General features: G+C 42.9%; 1 protein-coding gene across 1 annotated transcript; it reads left to right on the plus strand.

Annotated features, from left to right (window-relative positions):
• The first annotated feature begins 672 nt into the window (after positions 1-672).
• Positions 673-14,631, plus strand: pomt1 (protein-O-mannosyltransferase 1). Its single transcript, XM_030723738.1, is given in 26 exon segments — positions 673-816; positions 3,131-3,262; positions 3,373-3,479; positions 3,573-3,623; positions 3,773-3,919; positions 4,023-4,131; positions 5,134-5,193; positions 5,280-5,373; positions 8,406-8,561; positions 9,542-9,672; positions 9,775-9,870; positions 9,946-10,038; positions 10,309-10,405; positions 12,124-12,216; positions 12,302-12,373; positions 12,375-12,428; positions 12,522-12,614; positions 12,712-12,723; positions 12,725-12,829; positions 12,902-13,031; positions 13,230-13,247; positions 13,250-13,297; positions 13,300-13,357; positions 13,359-13,403; positions 14,139-14,174; positions 14,176-14,631. Coding segments are annotated over 25 exon segments (2,163 nt in total). The 5' UTR covers positions 673-816; positions 3,131-3,149; the 3' UTR covers positions 14,321-14,631.
• Positions 14,632-14,663: the final 32 nt, after the last annotated feature.

Raw genomic sequence — 14,663 nt, forward strand, 5'->3', positions numbered from 1 at the left:
ACAAAGAGTTTCAAACTGAACAGGCATATTTTAATAGCTGTTTTTTTACTTGAGGTTGATATTAAAAAGTGGATAATTAGTTCATTACATTATTCGTGTGTTCTTTCATGTCAGAACATTGTTTAATTAAAGAAACAGTTCTATTGCCAGTCAGCCTACATAAATGCATTTTTGACCAGTATTAAATGATTTCGACCAATAAAACATATCAAACTTTGCACTTGTGAGTGCTACTAAATTATTTTTGTGCTACTGAAATATTTAGCTTGCTAGTACCAGTGCGGCCACCTGATAAAGTAAGCTTACAGCCTGGAATGACATGGTCATTAAGCCTGATAAAAAACTCAAACCATTTTGTTTGGTGGTTTGCCCAGCTCTTACCATTATAAAACATGTGCATATGTAAATTATACAATAATAATAAACTCATTCCTACGCCTCTGGTCACAATAGAACAAATGCATATCTGCAGGAGGACAGAATCGTGCTCTCAGATCTTTGTCTCTCCAAAGATGTAATCCCTCTCTCATATAGCCTTTATTGCAACTACATGCACATGACCAATTATGCAAATTGGGTGATGACGTCATGCGGCGATTTTTTTAGGACAGCCAATAGCTACTTTCCTTACCGAGGAGTTGGCAACAGTGTTTGCAGGCCATCCAGCGGAGCTCCGAGCGGACTGATTCATGCTACCGAACGTCCGGCAGCATTAATCAATCACCGCAAGCTTCGAGCGGCCGCTGCTCCAAAACCTTTTTTATGCACATCTTGAGTTCAAAGCACACACACGGGGACAAACTGAAGAAGCGGACGGTAAGAGATGAGCGTAACCTGTTGGGTTACAGGTAGTAGGCTCGGCGTGAAATCAACCGAGGAGTGAGGAAAGCAGGATAGCCGCTGCAGCGCCAGTTAGCTAAGAGGCTAATAGGCTATTGGTAACCGCTGAGACCTATGGAGGAATGTTTAACCTGGAGCTCATATAAAGCTGCAGGTATTTATGAGAGGATGTGACAAAAGCGGCGGCAGAGGGCAACAAACAGGAGGTTCACTGCAACATCCCGAAACCTACTCAGGGATACGTGAACACATCCAGTCTAATGAGACCATCAGCACCACTGACCTGCACCCTGTGGGATGCTGTGCGTGGATCATTAGAGGGAAGATCCAGGAAAGTTGCGCTGAACTGTGTTGCCCCCATAATGGATGTGAAATGAAGCTATAAATTTGTGATTGAAGTGCAGAATACATACAGGCTTAAGTAGAAGAAATGGGTGGATGGAATTCAAAGTTGTTTTTTTTTTAGCAAAAGTGTTTTAATTACTCCTTGAAATAAATCCATCCTGATGGTGTATAGAAACAAAGTTAGAAAACTAGGACACTGTCCATATGCTTGGATCCGCCCAAGTGTTCACTAACATGGAAATTTTGACGAGAAACTGAATGCTGTGTACATATGTTCACAAAAATACAAACCTGTTGATTTTTTATATATATGAAATTTAATGTGTGAAGTTTATGTATGCAACCAAAATGAGTGCAGAAGCTTTACAAAAAGGATTTGGGAATGAAAACTTGCACTGAGATGTTTAGGGACTTAATTTTGTGTAAGGCGTTTGGAATTCTCACAGAACAGTAACCAGACTAAATGCAGGGAGTTCAGGGATCAAACTGCGCAGGATTTTTGAATTAAAATCATGTTATGTCCAGAGTTACATTGACATGGCAGTCATGGATTAAAATGAGCATTTTAAAAATTATAGACTGTATTTAAGAGATGGATGTAGCCACAGTGGAATCACCCACTGGTTTTCTACTCCCTATTTTAAAGCCTCAACATTGGTGTTTTGCCTGCTGCCATGTTGGGTTTTTTGTCTGCAATCCTAAAAATGCCCATATTAGGACAAGAGGGTGGAGTGCTAGGTAATCAGCTAACACTAACTAGCTTGGATAGCAAGCCAAACCATCCATCCAGGTAGTTGCTGCTACCAGGTGTCCCAGCCTGTCCCAGGTGTCATAGGGCAAGAGGTGGGATGCACCCTGGTGTGAGTGTGACTGGTTGTCACACAACTGGGATGGTAAATGGACTTATTCTTATATAGTGGGTCAGGAGGTAGAGCAGGTCACCTACATGCATGCCAAAGTATCCTTGGGCAAGATACTGAACCCCAACTTGCTCTCCTACGCAAGTGCTGGAGTATGAATGTGTGTGAATGTTAGACAGTAAGTACTTAGATTAGTTACATATGGAAGTGCTTGTGTGAATGGGGAAATGTAAACATGTTGTATAAGCACTTTGAGTGCTCAGACAGAGTAGAAAAGCGCTATATAAGAACTAGTCCATTTACCATAGCACTTTTCTACTCTACCTCAGCACTCAAAGTGCTCTGTACAGTATGTCTTCATTTATCCATTTACACCAGCACTTTTTTTCTACACCCTATCTAACATTCACACTCCAATGAACACATCGGAGAGCAACTTGGAGTTCAGTATCTTATCCGAGGATACTTTGGCATGCAGACTGGAGCAGCCAGGGATCAAACCACTGAACTTCCAATTAGCAGATGAGCTGCTCTGTCTCCTGAGCTACAGCCAACTCAGTCTCTCTGTGTTAGTCCTAGTTAGAAAGCTCCATTCATAAACTTTATGGGTGCAGTGTGTATACACATACATCTGTGTTAAGTAGCAGACTAATAGAATCCTGTAATTTCACTCACCAAAACTAAAGCACTAATTTCCCATACAGTCTTTACCTCAGACACAGTGTTGTACCTTCCTCCAGAAAGGGTGACTAGCACAAAAAAGGTGGAGAGGTCCAGTTCAATAATGTGAAGAGTTGTTATGAAGTTATGTTGTTGTTATGAAGGGCGAAAATATCCATACAGGCCAAATATTTTTTCTGTTGTAGGCTGTAAACACAATTTTTAATGCTCCAATTTAGGCGTTTTTACATGGTAGTCTGTGGGTAAGCCTCAAGTGGTGGTTAGAGGAACTGCAGTTTTTGGCATTCCACTCTAGAGGTTGATAAAAGCATGTAGGAGGGGGAATTTGTCTTGCTGGTCCAGCATGACGCAGTGTGTTTTTAATTCTTTCTGTTAATCAGAGGTTGCGTGTTCCTATTTTACAGCCACAGCAAGGTGTCAGAGATGCTACAGCTTCCCCTGGTGGTGACAGCCCAGGTCGACCTGCTTCTGGTGCTGGTCTCCTTGCTGGCCTTCTGGACCAGACTGAGCCATCTCAGCTACCCCAATGCTGTGGTGTGAGTGCATTCATTTCACACACCTGAGCAGCCTATGCACCCACGCACAAATTTACACACCAAGCTCCATTATGTTTTTAACTGATTTTAACATCTCTGCCTGTGTGTAGGTTCGATGAGGTGTATTATGGTCAGTTTGTGTCTCTCTACATGAAGAGGGTTTTCTTCATTGATGACAGCGGACCACCTCTCGGTCACATGATCCTAGCCTTTGGAGGTGGGTTATTACACTACCAACACAACCCTATGTGAGACGAGCTGTATTTATTTCACTTTGTTCCAACACTTGATCCTGTTTTTATTGTTTCAGCGTACCTGGGAGGATTTGATGGGAACTTTGCGTGGAACAGGATTGGAGCAGGTGCAAATCCTTAAAAACACTTTCATCCAGTTTGAAGCTGAAACCAGTTTAAACTTGTTAATCTCTTTAAACCAGCTTGAACTGTTTTTTTTTCTGGTTTAAACCAGTTTCTTTTTTTTAAAGTATTGTGTGTTTGCTTTGCTGTGCAGAGTATCCTAGCACTGTGAATGTGTGGAGTCTGAGACTTCTGCCGGCCCTTTGTGGAGCTCTCTGTGTTCCTCTGATTTACTTGCTGACTCTGGAGTTGAAGTTCTCTCACCTGTCTGCTCTGGGAGCTGCAGTGCTGCTCCTGCTGGGTGAGTGCATTTTAGAAACCAGTGATGTGATGTTTCCCTGGTAAATGTGCAACCTGTTTGGACTTCAACTCAGTCAAGTCTGACTTTGGATTTTGCTCTCCAGAGAACTCTCTGATCGTCCAGTCACGTTTCATGTTACTTGAGTCTGTCCTCATCTTCTTCGTGCTCCTGGCTTACTTTTCATACCTGCGCTTCCACAATGCCCCCAGCAGGTTAGTCTCACATTTGACGTCTCATTTGTACACAGTGTAGACTGTATATGAAAGATGGCTGTAGCCACTGTGGTATCACCCACTGGTTTGTGAGGTCTGGGTTTGACAGGGTTTCTGCAGGGTAGTAAAAGGTAGTAAATTGAACTCTAGGATTCCTGTATAAACCCTGTTTGAAGCCTCAGTTATAGTTTTATGTTTGTCTTGTTTTTTTGGAGCCAGAAGTGACCATATTTTTACTAGCCAGTGGCATGCCAAATTATTAAACGGTAACAAGTTTGGTTACCAGGATGCATCCGAGTGGTAGCTTCAGGAGCTGAAAAAATAAACCAATGTGGAAGCGCTAAAAACTGCAGTTCCCCATACAGCTCCAGCAGTGAGTCAGACTTCCAATTTTTTTTTTGCTGATAACTTGGCACGGCCCCATGTGGTCCCAAAGTTGTCATTTCTGGCAGCCAAAATGCTAGTAATGAGGCTTAAAACAGACTTTCTAAATCCAAAGGCTTAAGATGCAGTCTACTTCAATCTCATTGTACATGTTGTCATACTGAATTTATACCGGACCATCACATTTCTGTAGGACATACACAACAACAACCTCTCAGTTCTTTGAACACCTATTTGCAGCTTGTATTTTCACATGTGCAGCTGTTGCTGTTAATTTGGAGACTGTTCTCTCTCTGCTCTTCTTTAGTCGCTCTCTTTTCACCCCCAAACCAACTAATCATAGGGAATTGGGAATGAGGTAGATGGCTGCCCGGTTGCTGAGCCCGGTTGTAACTACTGGAGGTCTCTTCCTGTAAAAAGGAGTTCTTGATCCCCACTGGTTCCAAGTCCTTGCTCATAGTGGATATAAAGCATCTTGAAGTAACTGCTATTGTTAATTGGTGCTATGTGAATACAACTGAACTGAGTTGAACAGCTTTTTTTCATTTTAAACCAGATATTAGTCCTGGCTCTCCAGTTCACCTCTCAAACCTCAGACTTACCCTTCCTCCTCCTCAGCTCCTGGTCCAGATACAGTTGGCTGATCCTTTCTGGTGTCTCCTGTGGTGCGGCTGTCGGGTGAGAAACTGATTTAAGGTCTGTTGCTCTCTGTTCTGTGTTGTTGTCTCAAATGCAGATGTTAATGTAAAAGTGTTTGTTGTCAGGGTGAAGTACATGGGCGTGTTCTCGTATCTGCTACTGCTGGGCGTGGCCTCTGTGCACACGTGGAACCTTATTGGAGACCGAACTGTCAGTCATGTGAGTCTAGACTTAATGATTGCACCATCCATAACCAGTGTTTAGTCATATAACTGTGCCTGTGCAGCTGTGACTGTTGGTACTTTCAAGAACGCACCATCTGAAAGTCACATAAGTTCTGTGTTTGTGTGATTTGTAAGTTTTAAGCAGATCAGTGAAAATATTATATTCAGCAGGCCTTGGACCTCTGATTCTTATGACCATAGACTGCATCTAACAAATCAACATAGCTTTTGGGACTAAAAATGTAAGTGAATGCAGAAGTGTCTTAAACTAGCATTCTTTCTAATGGCCAGCAGGGAGCGACTCTTCTGATTGCAAAAAGAAGTCTGGTTGTGTGGAAGCCTGTAGAAAATGGGATCCATTCCCTCAGTAAATGCTTCCTTATTGTTTATGGTTTAACTGCTAGTTCATGTTTTATTGATTATTGTTTCATAAACATGGTTTCCAATATAATGATAAATCAGGGTCTACTCTATGAATGCGCAAGTATCAAGGCGTCAAAAAGGGCACTTTGCAAACTGGTGCAGTGTTTCCCATGAATTAGTTTGTATTCATTGGGATAGCGAGGCAGGGAAAAAGTACACTATATGGACAAAAGTATTAATCCACACTCTTCAGTCTTTAAATTCAGGTGTTTTAAGTCCCATTGACAAAGGTGTATAAATCCAGCACGTAGCCATGTAGTGGATCTTTACACACACTGAAAGAATGGGCCGTTATAAAGAGCTCAGTGAATTCAAGTGTGGTACTGCAGTAGGATGTCACCAATACAACAAGTCCATCCATCCATTTTCTTATGCTTTTCAGGGTCTTTGTGGGTGGGTGGGGGGGCTGTCATAGGACAAGAGGCAGGGTACGCCCTGGACAGGTCACTTACTGAAATTTCGGTAAGACGGGGGTGTCAAACTCAATCATAGGACGGGCCAAAATTGAAACCACAGTCTGAGTCGTGGGCTGAACAGGATCAGAAAAAAATGTAATCAGCAATATGAATTTGAATGGCCAGAATACAGCAACTTTGTCCCCAACACATTAAATAAAATATAAAATTATAATTTTCTTCACAAATAATATCAGGAAAAATGAGAATATTTTAAGCTGATTAAAATTTGCAAGTTTTTCAGGTAAAAACTGTGATGTGAATTTCTGCGCTTCACAGTCGATAAAAATGCTGGTAAACTGCGCAGTGTGTCCAGCTCATCAGAAAAAAGCACAGCTGCAAACACAGCGGTGGAGACCTGATCTGATTTTTGTTTTGATTTTAATTTTTTTTGTGCAATCACACGCATAATCACGCACTCCTGTCCCCGAAGCTGCAGGGATGTATTAAGACTCTTAAAGCCGACTCACACAGCAACCTTACATCCTTGACAGATTTGCTCAGGCAGCTCCTGGCACCTGTGTGATAAGGCATAAAACCAAATTCAGACGATATTTCCTCCGAAACTGCCGGTGATTTAAACCTTTGCCTCTTAGAAAGTTCACTGTTTGTGTTTCGGTGCTTATGGCGCGTTCTGTTGCAGTGATGCACTGTCAGCTCACCTGTGCAGGTCTCCCTCTGCAGCTTCTCCCCTATCTGTCCCACCAATCCGCTCTTTTCCCGCACATCGCAGGTGGATAAAAGAGACAGACGGTTTACCTCCGATGTCAGCGATCAGGTCCTTTGACTTGCCTGTTTGGAAAATCCCTGTTTTCCACTTTTCATTTGGTCATTTTTGGGGTCAGACTAGCTTAAGTGTCACTGTAAAAAGTGCTCACCAATGTTTTTATCCGCTGATCACTGATCAATGTGTCAGTGGCAACACGGAAAATGGGTCAGTGTTCAGGACTTAACTATGCAGCAGCTGTTGCAGTGCATTGTGAGATTTGTAGCACAAGTGGTGGGAGGACTATTTACCCACGGACCATTAATAATAGCTATATGAAATAATCTCTCAGGCCATATATAATTATATCACGGGCCGGATGTGGCCCGCGGGCCTTGAGTCTGACACATGTGCTCCAAGATATTCCATGATCAGCTGTAAGTGGTACTACTGCAAAGTTGAAGCATTTAGGAACCACAGCAACTTGGCCATGAAGTAGTAGACCACATAAAGTTACAGGGTGGGGTTGCTGAGTGCTGAAGTGCACACGGATGCCAGGGGCTTCATGGCATAGGTTTTCATGGCTGAGCAGGTTTTGTAGGTGTGATGTGTAGGTGGCTCAGTATTTTTGTCCATATAGTATGTGTGTCAATGCGTTCTTAAATGAATGAATTAATAATACTATATACACTTTGTGACAGTAAATAATGGAGGAATAATCACCTGCCTCTCCAGTGTCCAATAAGCACAGTTGAAAATGTTCAACTTACTGGACAAAAGATACATCATTCCTTTGCACAATTACTTTTTTGCAAGTGGAAACCTGCGCCTGTAGGCAAACGTTGCAGGAGAAACAGAGCAAAATGTCACAGCTGTCAAGGACTTTGCTACGAGTTTTATTCCATCATGAACCAGGTGAAACTTTGTTTTGCTCCTAGGAGATGCGCTTAGTTCATTTTTATGAACACCTTACTCGTCTGTGACAGTGTTTAATAACAGGAATGTAGTACAATGTAAAAGTGAAAGCGTTGCCTGTGAATTTAATTTTGTTAAGATTTGGTACAATTTTGGTTTATTTTTTTCTTCTAAGAGCTGGACTGAATTTAGGTGAATAAGGAGGACCAGTTTTATTTTAATGCAAAGATTTGTGTATTAGCGGGACAGTAGCACAACATGGATGTGGACACAGTGTTATGTTTTAAGTGAAGGTGCATTAAAAACACTGTGATCAATAATATTGATCTTAATGTTGATCAGTATAATCAATTATGTAGGCCTAATGAAAGAAGTAACAAATTACAGGAAGTACTAGGGTGACACTCACTATATCTGGGTGTCCCATCTAGGTTTTATGTTTCCATATTTTATGTACAGTTTGCTTACAACACACAAAAAAATGTTTCTAAGACGGTGATGACTCTGCATGTGTGTGTCTGTGTTCAGATGAGTGTGTGTGTGCAGTGCATATATAGAGTTGTGTGTCTGTTGGTGGTTCCAGTCTTGCTCTATGTGTTCTGGTTCTACGTTCACCTGAGTATCCTGAACCGCAGCGGACCACATGACCAGCTGATGAGTTCTGCTTTCCAGGCCAGCCTGCAGGTAAATACTGTCAGTTTTAGCTCAACTCAGAGCCTCAAAATAACTTGGATCCATCACTGATTATTGACCTGTTCCTAAGCTTTCTTTTCTCAGCAAAATATTTGTTCACACACAGCTGAATGAATATCTTTCATCTCATTGTATTTATGATAAGTACCAATCAGCTTTCAGAACCAATCATAGCACAGAAACAGCTCTTACTAAAGTCATCAGTGACCTGAAGGCCAACAGTGATTCACAGAGTTTCAGTCTTCGTCCTGCTCAATCTCACTGCTGCTTTTGACACTGTTGGTCATGACAGTCTGATTCAAAGGCTTCTTGATCAATCTGGTTTAACAGGTCAGCTGCTTGATTGGTTTTCATCATACCTAAAGTGTAGAAGTTTTTATGTTTCAACAGTTTTAGATCTGCACAAATTCAATCAGGGGTTGCTCAGGTGTCTGTCCTTAGTCCGTTGCTCTTAACCTTTGCATGCTGCCACTTGGTACTATCATCAAGAATCATATGCCCTATCATTCTTATGCACACCGGAACGCTCCTAGAAAAATATTTAATTGCCTTCAAGGGTGAAGTAACGTTTCGGGCATCCATGCCCTTCTTCAGACTTGATGCCCGAAACGTTACTTCACCTTGAAGGCAATTAAATATTTTTCTAGGAGCGTTCCGGTGTGCGGACTGTCTTTTTCCATTGATGTCGTCCTTGTTCCTGCACCCCTTCAGCTGCTGGATGTGCGTGTTTGGCTTTTATAGTTCTATCATTCTTATGCAGCATTAACTGCTGCAAAAGTTATAAAACTCCTATTTCAAACTCAGAAATTGGCCTATGTATTAATATCAAGCAGGTTAGATTATTGTAATGCTCTGTTTGCAGGACTCTTCAAACCATCAGTAGGATAACTTCAGCTCATTCAGTGTTTTAGAGGAATGGAGTACCACATTGTGGCGCTGTGGTTGATTGATGGATTGATTTTCTGTTGTAGGGCGGTCTCTCCAGGATCACTCAGGGTCAGCCTCTAGAAGTCGCTTACGGGAGTCAGGTGACTTTGAGAAGTGCTGTCTCCCAGCCAATCCCCTGCTGGCTCCACTCTCACAAAGTCAACTATCCAATCAGGTGCTTCCAATACAGCAGCTGAACAGAAGCTAAAAGCAAAAGCATGCCAGAGTTCAGTTTAATGAATTGTTTGTTGACGTTTCCTGTTTTTGCTGTGTTCAGGTATGAAAATGGGCGGGGCAGCTCTCACCAGCAGCAGATCACCTGTTATCCCTTCAAAGATGTCAACAACTGGTGGATCATCAAAGACCCGGGCAGGTAGGTCACATTTCTGTCCAAGTGTAATGCTTGGAGACGTGGTCCCTGTCTAACCACTGTCTGTATCTCTGCCAGACAACAGCTGGTGGTCGACACTCCTCCTCGACCTGTCCGTCATGGTGATGTCATCCAGCTGGTTCATGGGATGACGTCACGTTTTCTAAACAGGTAAACAGCTCAGGATATGTCAGGAAGGTCTTATTGTCTCAGTACATCTGGGACTCAAAACCTGGATTGTTTAGAGCTTTTGAGTAACAAGGCAAGTTACCAAGCTGAGATGTTCCATGGTTAGGTCAGATAATCAAACTACTTTGAATTTCTGTGATGAATAAAATGCCCTCTTGGAGTTGCAGTTGATCTCTCTCCATCAGCTCCTTTTTGTCTTTGCGTGTTTACCAGCGGCTGGTTTATTTCAGTGTTACAGTGATTGTGTTTCAGTCATGATGTAGCAGCTCCCATGAGTCCTCATGCTCAGGAAGTCTCTGGATACATCGACTTCAACGTCTCCATGCTGGCACAAAACCTGTGGAGGGTGGTGAGTACAACCAGAGCCAGACGTGACCTCTGAACTCTAAGTATACAGCTAGAGGAGAGAACCTACACATTTAAATAGCACCTAAATTCAATGATTTGAATGGGTGAGTAAATACTTTTGACAGTATAGTACATATACAGTACAGCTTTTACACTCTTGGCATTCTCTCAATCAGCTTCATGAGGTCATCACCTGAAATGGTTTCCAACAGTCTTGAAGGAGTTCCTAGAGGTGCTGAACGCTTGTTGGCTGCTTTGCCTTCACTCTGTGTTCCAACTCATCCCAAACCATCTCAGCTGGTTTTAGATCAGGTGATTGTGGAGGCCTGGTCATCTGACACTCTGTCACCCTCTTTCTTGGTCAAATAGCCCTTACATAGCCTGGAGGTATTTTGGGGTATTGTCCTGTTGAAAAACAAATGATGGTCCCATTAAGCACAAACCAGATGGGATGGCATGTTGCTGCAGTATGTTGTGGTAGCCTGCTGGTTAAGTGTGCGTTGACTAAATCGCCAGCAGTGTCACCACCAAAGCACCCCTGTACCATCATGCTTCCGTACTTCACATCTGCTCACCTTTCTGCGTCTTACAAAGATATGGCATGGCTCATCAGACCAAAGGACAGATTTCCACTGGTCTAATGTCCATTCCTTGTGTTCTTTGGCTCAAGCCATTCTCTTCCTCCTCTTGTTTTTCCTTAGGAGTGGCTTCTTGGCAGCAATTCAACCATCAAGTTCAGATTCACTCAGTCTGCTCTGAACAGTTGATGTTGAGATGTGTGTGCTACTTGAACTCTGTGAAGCATTTAGGTGGGGTGTTGTTAACTTGCAGTTTCTGTTCGCTGGCAACTCTGATGAACTTAACCTGTGCAACAGAGGTAACTCTTGGTCTTCCTTTCCTGAGGTGGTCCTGATGAGAGCCAGTTTCATCATAACGTTTGATGGTCTTTGCGTCTGCACTTGAGGATACTTTCAAAGTTCTTGAAAGTTTACAGATTGACTGACCATTTTTTTTTAAAGTAATGGTAAACTGTTGTTTTTCTTTACTTAGTTGAGAAGTTCTTGCTATAATATGGATTAGTACATTACTCAAATAGGGCTTTTCACTGTGTACCAACTCTACCTCTTCACAACACAACTGATGGTCTCAAAGACAGTAACCTTATACCTCCAAACGTGTCGAATGCAACACAACGTACTTCAAAAGTGCTGCCGTTTGCGGACTTTGGCAATAAATACCATAGTATCCCTACATGGCTGTGAAGTGCAGTTTCTGAGATTTCAGGAACCGTTTGAATTTTTCCGATAGGACAAACAGTCGCGGAGTTACCGTTAGAAGCCCTCTGATCACGGTTCCTTTGATCAGCCGACTCTGCGCTGATACGCTACGTCTTAACCAGCTGTTCGCTGCTAGTAAGGGCAGGAAACTGGAGCTTCAGCAGCGATCCCCAGGCGTTATAGGTTTAAGAGGGCAAGAAATTAACTCCTGACGAGGCACAGCTGTTAACTGAAAGCCATTCCAGCTGCCTACCTTTATAAAGCTGACTGAGAAAATGCCAAGATGTACAAAGCTGTCATCTAAGCAAGAGGTGCCTACACTGAAGACTCTAAAATATAAAAGATATCCTGGTTTAACACTTTTTTGTTTACTAAATAATTCCATGTGTGTGTATTTCTTCATAATTTGGATGACTTTAGTATTCATTTACAATGTGATCAGGATATCTCAAACAGGGAGGTGGAGTCTGAGGTGTGGAAGACGATCCTATCCGAAGTCCGACTGGTTCATGTCAACACCTCAGCTGTCCTCAAGGTGCTGACAGAATATATTGAGCTTAAATCCCATACGGTATAAGGATACTATAACCTGTTTGTGTGGTGTGTTTTTGTGCATGCAGCTTAGTGGTGTGCCCCTTCCAGACTGGGGTTACCGACAGTTGGAGGTTGTAGCAGAGAAACTGTTCAAAGTTTCACAGCAGCAGTTTGGGATGGACGGTGGAGGAGCACCGATATGGAACCAGTATGACCTTTGACCTCCTCCTCCTTCCCTCACTATCATCACTCATTAGCTTAGAAATGTTACTTTAGTGATGTCACACTGTGCATCATGTGCAGGTCAGGCAGAAGGAACGGGAAGCGGAGCTTCACTCTCCAACTCATATCGATGTTGACAGAAAAATTTCTTTCTGGGCAAAGTTTGTTGAACTGCAGGTATGACCGTGAATACACAATCAGATTTATTCTTGTCACATTAGCGCAGAAACAGGAAGGAGTGAAATTCTAAATGAAATATCTGATGTCACGGCAGTTGAAGATGCTGATGTGTGAAACAGGAAGAGTCTGAGCACAAATACAGCTCCTCCCCCTTAGAGTGGATCACCATGGAAACCAACGTTGCATACTGGCTACACTCCTCCACTAAGTAAGTCAGGACACACTGCACGCACACAGCATGACACACACACTTGTCCTGTTTTTGTGATCCACTCTCTATTCAGGCTCAGATCCATCTGATTGGCAACCCCGGGTTTTCATGGGGCGTGGCCAACCTCAGCCTGCTGGCCTATCAGCTGATGGCAGTTGTCTACCCTGTTGAGGAGGAGACGGGGCTTCAAGATGTACCTGATGGTAGGTACTCACACACTGAGGGCCAGGTTCTGGTTTCCCAGATCAGGTTTCTATGTTTCTGAGCTGAGAGAGACAAAGCTTGGGTCTGTGCAGAGAGATGGTCCACTATGACGGTTTCCATCATAGACTGTGTCAAACCTGTCTGCTCATATGGCAAATTTTCTTCACTAACTGTCTTGTTTCTGTATATGTTTTCAGGTGTGTGGGACCAGTTTGTGTGTCTGGGTGTGTTTGCGTTGGTGGCTGGTTGGTGAATTTTGTTCCCTTCTGCTTATGGACAAAACTCTGTTCCTGTATCACTAACTGCCAGCCCTCTGCTATTTATACTGCGATCCCCTGCGCTGTGGAGCACGCCCACACTCACCTGCTCAGGTATGCTCAGCAGCTCCCCTTGTGAGCTGTCCTTTATTTTCCTGATTTTAAATTTCACAGCTGCTGAAGGTTCATGGCCTTCTTACTTTACTTTCTGTTTGTAAGGATAAGTTGGTTGTATTTTTAGTAGCATTCATCCACTTCTGCTCTCTTAAAGTTAGTGCATGGTTATACAAACTCAGCATCGCTTTTCATGTTAAAAGCCCCAGATTGCAGCTTTTCAGTGGACATAAACTCATTTCCTAACAAAACTCTATTGTGAAACATTTGCTGAAACATTTTGTGGAAAGCTCAAACAAGTTCAAGAAAGAGCAACTGAGTGTAGAATCTAACATGTGATAATAAGCTGAGTTATAGGTGACTAGATGTGGTTTATGTGGCCTTAGAAACAATCAGCAACTTCAACTGTGCACATGCATGCGCAGCACTGGTGCACTCTGATACTGCAACGTCCCAGACCAGATGTGATTTTGGGCTACTGCAGCAGTAGGGGCATTGGACACACTGGACTTTTGATCACACCTCTTCAAAGGTGTGTCAGAATTGTACAGATGGGCCTTCAAACACTGCTTTTTGTTGGTGTGTGAGGGGTCCCAGTAACCCAGACCAGGCTACTTAGATGGAGGACCTCTCTTTCTCAGGCTCTACATGTCACTGTTAAACTTTCATGAAAATGTGATGTTTTCTGTGTATTTCTTAAAAAAATTTCATACTGGTGTCTGTTTGCATCTGCAGCAGCGTCACACACCAGCGTGCATTGTGTGTATGCGTGTGGCGTGTTTGCTGTTCATCTTCCTGTCGTACCGACCTTCTGCCCTCTAACCTACGGAAGCCATGAACTGTCAGCCCATCAGCTGCAAGGACTGAAGTGGAGGACCACGTGGGACATCCTTACCGACGGAGGTAGAGAGATATGACAGGCATGGAGAGGAGTTTGGAGTTGAAGGAAGATGAACACATTGCCAGGTGTGAGGTCAGAGGAGGAGGAGGAGCTTCAGTTCTCTGGCCTGAAGTCTCAGCCCCTGATGCTATAATGCTGATGACTGACACTGACTGAAGTCTGAACGCAAAAAAAAGCTGAATCCAGGAATATGCCCTACTTCTTTTTGTGTTTACACTGAAGTGAATCAGTGGACTGGACTCTGTGCACATTCATACTGAGCTGTTACTTGTGTATATTGTCATGTTTCATATTGTAATTTGCTTTGGTGTGAAAGGTTAGAGTTACTTTTAGATTTGTCTTAGAATAAATCAAACTGT

The sequence above is a fragment of the Archocentrus centrarchus genome, unplaced genomic scaffold (genome assembly GCF_007364275.1).
Source record: "Archocentrus centrarchus isolate MPI-CPG fArcCen1 unplaced genomic scaffold, fArcCen1 scaffold_27_ctg1, whole genome shotgun sequence".
NCBI classification, from domain to species: domain Eukaryota; kingdom Metazoa; phylum Chordata; class Actinopteri; order Cichliformes; family Cichlidae; genus Archocentrus; species Archocentrus centrarchus.